The 9,112-nt window shown below is 41.5% G+C and overlaps 2 protein-coding genes across 3 annotated transcripts in view; one reads left to right on the forward strand and one right to left on the reverse strand.

Moving 5' to 3' along the window:
* Positions 1 to 286: 286 nt before the first annotated feature.
* Positions 287 to 9,112, reverse strand: part of LOC139754136 (ionotropic receptor 93a-like) — a 9,122-nt gene continuing 296 nt past the window's right edge. Inside the window, exons 1-6 of the mRNA XM_071671261.1 lie at positions 8,740 to 9,112; positions 8,125 to 8,358; positions 6,782 to 7,047; positions 5,189 to 5,326; positions 4,280 to 4,466; positions 287 to 1,168 (exon numbers count right to left, since the gene is read on the reverse strand). The exon at positions 8,740 to 9,112 is cut by the window's right edge and continues 296 nt beyond it. Coding sequence (XP_071527362.1) covers positions 914 to 1,168; positions 4,280 to 4,466; positions 5,189 to 5,326; positions 6,782 to 7,047; positions 8,125 to 8,358; positions 8,740 to 8,985 — 1,326 coding nt within the window. The 5' untranslated portion in view covers positions 8,986 to 9,112 and the 3' untranslated portion in view covers positions 287 to 913. The remainder of the gene's footprint in view (positions 1,169 to 4,279; positions 4,467 to 5,188; positions 5,327 to 6,781; positions 7,048 to 8,124; positions 8,359 to 8,739) is intronic.
* LOC139754135 (ionotropic receptor 93a-like) overlaps positions 5,214 to 9,112 on the forward strand; it is a 30,277-nt gene continuing 26,378 nt past the window's right edge. For both annotated transcript variants that reach the window (XM_071671259.1, XM_071671260.1), the window contains exon 1: positions 5,214 to 5,347. The gene's annotated coding sequence lies outside the window, so the exon portion shown is untranslated. The remainder of the gene's footprint in view (positions 5,348 to 9,112) is intronic.

The raw sequence follows: 9,112 nt of genomic DNA on the forward strand, positions 1-9,112 counted from the left end.
AAGCAACATCTTCAACACTTTGGGTGCACAGAGTGATAATGACGTACTTAGCAGGGGATGATTGGAGCTGTATCTACCATTTTCATTAGGTACACACACACACAAACACACACACACACACACACACACACACACACACACAACTTGTTAAGAAAGATGTGAAAAAGTACTGTGAACCAGTGATTATTCAGACCAATCCCTGCCTTACACTACTTCAAAAATGAGAATATGTATCAAGGAAATGAAGAAGAATCCCAATCAAGAGCCTTATTCCTTTATTATAGATAGTGAAATGGTAAGAAAATAGAATGAACTAAACTTACATAACTGGATCAGTGTTGTGTAAACACCAATCTAAATTTTTTTTTTCCTGTATCAGCTGAAGTCGACGATTAATCAGATGCATCCCACATGGAGGTACTTTGTCTCATTATCAACAAAAAAAGGAAGAGTCTCTGTACCATCGCATGGGGGGTAGACTTATCCTACACTTACCATAAGATCTCAGAGCGTCAATAATGGATTAGTTAATTACTGCTTAAGTACATGTACATACAACAGTGAAGTATCTTGATAGCACTGATATCATAATCGATTCAGTTACTGCTGATTTCCTCTAAATGAAAATCATCTTTTGTTTGAACGTAACGAAAGAAAATGGTTTAATGTACAGTACAACCGCCAAAGGCACTAATGCGCAAATTACAGAAACGCATTCACAGATTTCAGATCAGTTCGTCTTGCTTATACAACTGAGTTGGGAATTTTGAGTTATTGATTGGCATTCACAATATTTTCATGTATACATGAATGTATTACAGATGGTGAATATCCCACCCAAATTTTGTTAACGAAACCATTAAGTACAATGGTGAACCCATGTCTAGATGCTGGCTGCCCGTGGTAACTTTACTCAGAAAACATATAAACGTGCCAAGACTTCGATGGTGAACGACAGGCCAGCCAGAATCAGTCCTATGAGGAGGAGCATGAGTGGTCCTTGCATGTGTGTGAGGGTGAGGGCCATGATGCTGATGCCAGACTCTGTCCCCTCCTGCTGCTGCTGCTGCTGCTGCCGCTTCTGAGCCAGGTACTCCCGCTGCCTCCTGCTGCTCTGTCGACGAGCCTTGGCTAGTTGGTCGCTGCTCCACTTCTCGTACAATCCTGCCTGATGAAACACCGAATAACTTTGTCTTTTATCGTTAGGTATGAAACTGAATCTAATTGATATTCATTACAATCATATTTCAGATGAATGCATATTACAGGAAGGTATAGAAAGCTTGGAGGTCAGGTCTAACGTTATGAATGGTTTTGTGGGATACAAAAGTAAAATGTATACGTAATTATAGAATATAAAGCGTACTCCTAGATAGATAGATAGATAGATAGATAGATAGATAGATAGATAGATAGATAGAGAGAGATAGACAGATAGGAAACGATTCACAAGGGATTGGATGAGCATCTTCGGTTTTATTGGTTTCCGTTTGGGTAATTACATCTAACGTTAAAATGTACATTTAAAGTTAACTAGATAGTTATGACTAATGAAACGTATCTACGAATGAAATGAATCTGTCGATACTTCATTGTGACTAATAGTGGATTTGTTCCTGTACGACAGGAAGATCACAGTTTGAGGAACAATGTCGGCTGTCAACATTGGGTGGGGTTTTGCCGAGAGCATGATTCTGTTGTGTTGAAAAAAGGGGTTTGGTAGTTTAGGCAGCTCATTCCTAATAGTGGCCTAAGGTGTTGATGAATGCGTGTCCTGAGTTTTTACTTTCGTCTGGTTAATGTACAACTCATTATAACTGTTGGACTCACTATACTGGTAGACAACTGACGACTGTGCCTCCATGAAACATGGCTGGATTGTATTTCTTGCTTTAAAAACTGCGCTAATGTTTACTTGTGGGTAAAACTCACGTAAGAAAATAGTCATTTTCTTTCGAAGTTGTATACCCGACCTTTCCAATGAACAATACTGGAAAATGTATTGTATTCCTAGGTGTAGTTGATAGTTAGATTAACGACATAATGCTTTGTTTATTGTTTCACGAATATACACGTTGATTAAGTATAAAAGAAAACCGTTCCTACGTAAATATGTTTTCAGTGATTCTCCTTCGATGAGGAATTTAAGATAAACAAAACATATAGGAAATGTTCGTGTGGCCAGTGTTACCACCAAGTTACGTTGGTATTCGATGTGGATAAAAGAAGTACATTTCTTGCAAAGACCAGTGAATGTTGATTTCTATATACTTATGTCGTGAAGGAATTCCCACAGTGACTTATCTTGATATCAAGAAATGGGATGTTATCATTTTTTTCCACCTCTAAGGTGAATTCATTGTTGTTATGCTAGGATTTCAAATGATTGAAGGATAAAGGAATGCCATCCACAGAAACAAAAATGAAAATATATAAAGTATGGTCTTCATATCGTCTATAAAACAAAAGTTTGAAATATGGTGGACATTTTTCCAGCCACCTAACTTCATAGTGACGTTGAAATGATGGAAAAGAGTCTAGCATATTGTACTCTATACTGACAAGACGAAGTCACACCCCAGAATGCGGATTCACGAACACTGCGTGGCGAACGAGTCGCCCAATCAACAGGTCCTCCCTTTCGGCAACACGACGGTAACCGTCCAGTTACTGTTGGCAGAAAACTTCTTTGCACCAGCCAATAGCTCACAAAACACCGATCTTTCGATGCAAGAGCACCCCTTCTGGCCTAGAGGAACATACACAACATAAGAAACAGTGAGGTATCGAAGGAGTTCTTGTGTTTTTAGGTAAGAGTCATCAGGTGTGGAGTGGAGCCGTCGAGTTGTTTTGAAGGTGCCAGTTATTGTTTGCTGATGAAACTGCGCCGGTATCAGGTAAGAGTAAGAAATTTTATTAGATGGTTTCCGAGTTTGGTTGAGTATGTGAAAGATGAGGGTGAATGTAAATAAAAGCAAGGTTATTACGTATATATATATACATATATATATATATATATATATATATATATATATATATATATATATATATATATATATGTATTTTTTTTTCTTTCAAACTATTCGCCATTTCCCGCATTAGCGAGGTAGCGTTAAGAACAGAGGACTGGGCCTTTGAAGGAATATCCTCACCCGGCCCTCTTCTCTGTTCCTTCTTTTGGAAAATTAAAAAAAAAAACGAGAGCCGAGGATTTCCAGCAGCCCGCTCCCTCCCCTTTTAGTCGCCTTGTACGACACGCAGGGAATACGTGGGAAGTATTCTTTCTCCCCTATCCCCAGGGATAATATACCCAAAAATGGGTATGTTTGAAGGAATAGTGGTACCAACAATGTTGTATGGTTGCGAGGCGTGGGCTATGGATAGAGATGTGCGCAGGAGGATGGATGTGCTGGAAATGAGATGTTTGAGGAAAATGTGTGATGTGAGGTGGTTTGATCGAGTAAGTAACGTAAGGGTAAGAGAGATGTGTGGAAATAAAAAGAGCGTGGTTGAGAGAGCAGAAGAGGGTGTTTTGAAATGGTTTGGGCACATGGAGAGAATGAGTGAGGAAAGATTGACCAAGAGGATATATGTGTCGGAGGTGGAGGGAACGAGGAGAAGAGGGAGACCAAATTGGAGGTGGAAAGATGGAGTGAAAAAGATTTTGTGTGATCGGGGCCTGAACATGCAGGAGGGTGAAAGGAGGGCAAGGAATAGAGTGAATTGGAGCGATGTGGTATACAGGGGTTGACGTGCTGTCAGTGGATTGAATCAAGGCATGTGAAGCGTCTGGGGTAAACCATGGAAAGCTGTGTAGGTATGTATATTTGCGTGTGTGGACGTGTGTATGTACATGTGTATGGGGGGGGGGGTTGGGCCATTTCTTTCGTCTGTTTCCTTGCGCTACCTCGCAAACGCGGGAGACAGCGACAAAGTATAAAAAAAAAAAAAAAAAAAAAATATATATATATATATATATATATATATATATATATATATATATATATAACTGATCACCTTTCACGCCCAAATTACGTATTAAAGGTGTCTAAATATTTAAGGGAAAATCAGTCGTAATTTTTCCTATTTATCGAAAGTGACAACACTAAAGAAAATCATCTTGCGTCAAAATTCATATTATGTTAGGTTCATGCATGTTACTAGTTTTATTAATTTACCTTTCCTGATAGATTGCTATCAAAATGTGTAATTCATTTTTCCTAAAATTAATATTCTCTCTAGTGACTACCTGATTTTCCATCTTCTTCAATCAACCCACCTCAATGACGGCCATAAGGCAGCGGTCGAGCCGAGGACGGTAGGGAGCGTCGTGTGGGACAGGCCAGGCAGCCAAGCCTGGGAGGATGTGCTGGCGACCCACGTACAAGTCGGTGGTGCCGTCTGGCCGGGTGAAGTTCTCGGCGATGATGTTCTCCATAAAGCGGCGAGTTTCTATCACTGCCTGGCTGGAAGGGACAAGATAACTCCATTCTGGAATACCGCAAGGTGAGCTACAACTAGTGGTGCAAATCTTGTGTGAAGTGAAGTGGGAATGAACTCGTGGGTCACCCAAGTGAAGCCATAATAGCCCAGTCCCCGCTTGCTAATCTCCGATTTGTTCCCAGTTTCTGTGTTCCTTGCAAAGTCCTACCTTGATACACAGTGTTATCCACTGCTGAATCATGGTGTTCATGGTTTGACTTCTGCTCCTCAGGTGACCTATGCCATCATGCAGGTCACTATTACACTATATGCAGTGTTTGAATTTGTATGAAAGGTGTGTTGCTTGGCATAAATGTGGACGTATGACTTATGAAGAATTATGTAAGGGCTGTGATTATAATAACAATGGCTGACTTATTTTTTGAATAGGTAAGTCCGTCACTGAGGATAAAGCAACGTTTCATATGGGTTGTCATTAAGGACAATGGCTGACTGTTGTTTTCTGAATATGTAAGTCAGTCACTGAGGATAAATCAGAGTTTCATATGGGTTGTCATTAATAACAATGGCTGACTTTTGTTTTTTCTGAATATGTCAGTCAGTCACTGAGGATAAATCAAAGTTTCATATTCATCTTTATGCCAACGAGCAGTAACTGTTGATGGAAATGTAACTGACTAACTTACAAAGTGACGGTGCATTTCAATATGGTAATAAATGATCTTACTTCAGGCTGGAAACTCACTTGCGCTCTAAGGCTTGCTGGAGGCCTTCCATGACGCTGGGCCCAATGAAAAACAACTCCCCGAGCTTTCGGAACGCCTCGTAGTCGGAATTCATGAAGAACTCCTTGTAAACAGCTCCATAAGGTGGACGCGTCACTCTATTCGTCAATGAATATAATGTGAGTACCTTCCCATATACTTATGCAGATGATCTTAAGATATCCTACAGATGTATTTCCATGCACAGTATGTTATCTGATAGTGTGACTCTTCTTTCAACTAATTTAGAATTACACACGATATGTAGAGGACTAAACTGGTGAGTAAGCATTGAATGTTTAATATTGGTATTTCATTGAATGAGAATAAACACTATTGGAGGTGTTCTCACTCAGGTGGAGTCGTTAAATGAAAACAAGTAGGATAGTGCTGAAAATTGCGAAGGCACAAGTATGAAAGAGAAAAGAGAGGTGCATGGGGGGGGGTAATAACTAGAGAGGAATGGAAATAATTGGGAGATTTTCAAAAGAAAGTGGCAGAAGGTCAAGATGAATTTGCAAGGGTTGAAAACATGGGCGAATGAGAGTTGGGAGTGGGTGGGGAGGTCATGTATAGGTAAACTCAAGTGAGAGTAAGATGATGTTTTGGAAGGAGATTAATTGATCCATGTGCGAAAAATGAGAACAAATAGGAGCCTCGGTGATAGTGGATTAGTAACCGGTTATGGTGAAGTTAGGAGGGGATGGAATGAGTATCTTGAAGGACTGTTGAATGTGTTTTGACGCTAGAATGGCAGATGTAGGGCGTTTGGAACGTGGTGGATTATAGATAAGGATGTGCAGAGGAGGGTGGATGTGATGAAAATGAAATGTCTGGGGACCATGTGAGCCGTAAGGTGGTTTGATCGAGTAAGTATTAAAAGGGTAAGAGGCGTGGAAATATAAAGAAGTGTGGTTAAGAGAGCTGAAGAGGATGCGCTGAAATGGTTTGGACATATGGATAAGATGAGCGAAGAAAGGTTAATAAAGAGGACATATCCGCTTATATTAAACTTTCCTCACTCGTTTTCACCATGCGTCCACACCATTTCATCACATCCTCTTCAGCTCTCTCAACCACACTTTTTATTACCAGATTTCTTTCTTCCGCTTATATTACTTAACCGATCAAACCACCTCTAACCGCATATGGTCCTCAGACATTTCATTTCCATTACACCCATTAGGATTAAAACACACTGTATATCTCAAATGTCACGCAGATATCTGATGTAAAATATCGAAGGCAATATATATATTGAAAATGCATATCGCTTTACATTTATCTTATACACATGAAAGAATTTGTGTTGAAGCCGATTGAATCAGTGATTATAAGTAAACGTTGATGACTTTAATAACCATGGCAGGTGATAGGCCAACAGTCCTCATCCCCCCAAAAAAGAAAGAAAAAGTGTTGGTATGGAGTTTAATGCTCTGGTGTTATTAGATGTCATGCGTGAATATCTGTAGACATTTTCTTGCATCAAACTTCATTATTCAAGCGATCAGCGCTACTCAGCAACATACTTCCAAGCATACAAGCACTATGCAAATAAGCTGAGAGAGTCTTGCCTGTCTATTACTTCAACCAGTTCCTCTACTGTCTCTGGTCGAGGCGGGTACTTGGGGAGGGTGAGGTGAGCGGTGAGGTTGCCGCGGTAGACCGTCCCGATGATGAAGGCGAACACCAGCCAGGCCGCCACTAGCAGGCGGATGGAACTGGTGGTGGGCAGCCGTCGTGGCAGGTTCTGCCCTACCAGCATCCCTGTCATGTGCTGTACCACTGCCCCAGCTCCCATCCTGCTACCGCGGTACCTCCGCTCCCCTATGCGAATGATCTGGAGTAGTCAAATGAGCGGTTAAGTTTACAGTGAACAGAAAATTGTCTCCAAAAGCCTCTTTTAAAGTATTATGCCCAGTTGTTTCACGTAGCTATAATCATCGAAGAAAATATATCTGAAAATCCCTGTTACACAGTGACTGAATTCCATGTAGTAAATAGCTCGTTGGAAATATTTTATCTAGCGATGGTGCAAGGTTCTCACGAGTATTCATCCTAAAAATGCATTTTACTGGACGTATATCACGGCGAAAAAGGCGGAGGACTGAAGAGGGATGGAGAGAGAAAATTGGTTTAGACACTTAACTAGGGGACGAGTTATATATACCTCGATTTGCATACCCTTTCCAAGGAACAAACTGCATTCGGTAGCATATAATTTGAACCCATACCTTTCAGGCGTTTTGAGTTAATTTTCAGCTTCCTTATTAAGATAAGGTATACAGACTGCTCCAGGGAAACAACGCTTCAGATAGATGTCAGGATCAAAATTAGACCCGTTTTTCCTGACTGCACAATTTACCTGTTCCTTGGTACATGGGTACTAAAGAATTAGCACGTGGATAAGAAAGAAAGGATGCTACCCACTCTCCTGCGTATTGTAGAATACGACCGAGACGCGCGAGAGCAGAGAGCTGGAAATAATTTCGCTCTCCTTCCTTCCCAGTTTTATTACTATTACGAAATAAGGATGAGAGTAAGGCGCTAAGAGAGGACTCTTCCTCTAAGGCTCAGCCGCCTTTTCTTAGCGATACCTCGCTAAGTTGGGCATTGGCACACAGGTTTAAAAGAAACAAAATACTTCGGTTCTTAAACCCTAGGACGCATTTTATAGGGTTTATGGAACTTTGAGGCTGCACTCCAATCAGGAGCAGAAAGGATGAACTACTTCAAGGCCGCTTGGAAAGATGCAGTTGTTTCCCGTGAATTCTGGAGTCTATATAGATTCACTGACGAAACAGTTAGTGTAGACATATATTTTCCTATGTTTACGAATTAGAATAGAATTAAGGTGTGGTTTCAACTTTACTTTCAAGATATAAAAAAAGTGATACAAAGACGTGTAGATTACCACAATGAGGATGGCTGGTACACTGAACAGGAGAGCGAGGACGGTCGCCCACACCCGGTCGGCCAGCGGGTAGTAGAGGCTCTGCCAGCCGGGTTTGAGACCAGGCTTCCTCATGCAGAAGACAGGCGAGACATACTCGTAGGTATACGTCATATCAAACCGCTCCAGGCGCTGTGGCAACACCGTGTAGTACACAGAAGATATGAACGATTTCCTCTCCTCCACTTTCTTTTCAACCTGCAGACACGGAACAATGATATGGTGAACAGTGTCAAGAAAGAAGCGTCTGGACACCAATATTGGCCTTAATCCATGGACATTATCCGGGTAGTCGTCGGTAATGTGGTTTACAACAGGCTACGAATGAGATTCAAAACGCTTTCGTCTCCCATTGATGGTTCAGATGTAATAAGAGAGGTATCCTCGTTCCATATTAGATGATGAGGTAAGGGGGAAGAAAGTATCAGTTAAAATGAAAGAGGTTTAAGTCCTATAAACACATGCATGCCACTCCCATCTTTGTTGGATGATTAGCTATTGTTTAGGTGAATCGGAGGCAATAACTGTAGCAGATTGCCTTACCTCACCTTAACCCAAGTGGTAGTAATAGTGACTTACCTCATCCCAGTTAGCCGTAGGGAGGACGAGGAAACTAAAGTTGAGGGCGCCCGCCACAGCGTGTAGCAGTTCCCCGTCGGTGCCGGTGTAGATCTTGACGGTGGTGCCGTTGACGGCCTGGTGGTACTCCTCCACCCAGTACGGTGGGAAAGGCAACACCGTCACCGGTACCGTAGCTCCGTGGAAGCTGTCAGTACATGAGACTCCCGTTAGCAACGGATTGCATGTACAGTGAGACGTCATCATATTCACATAGTGGCAGAAGAATATCTTTTGTATAGAAGAACGGAAGCTCCAGTATGATAGAATCGTAGGCTAAGGTATCGAAACTCAGGTGCTTGATTTGTGGGGTTGCTGGAAGTCACTTCGGTCA

The sequence above is a fragment of the Panulirus ornatus genome, chromosome 16 (genome assembly GCF_036320965.1).
Source record: "Panulirus ornatus isolate Po-2019 chromosome 16, ASM3632096v1, whole genome shotgun sequence".
Lineage (NCBI taxonomy): Eukaryota > Metazoa > Arthropoda > Malacostraca > Decapoda > Palinuridae > Panulirus > Panulirus ornatus.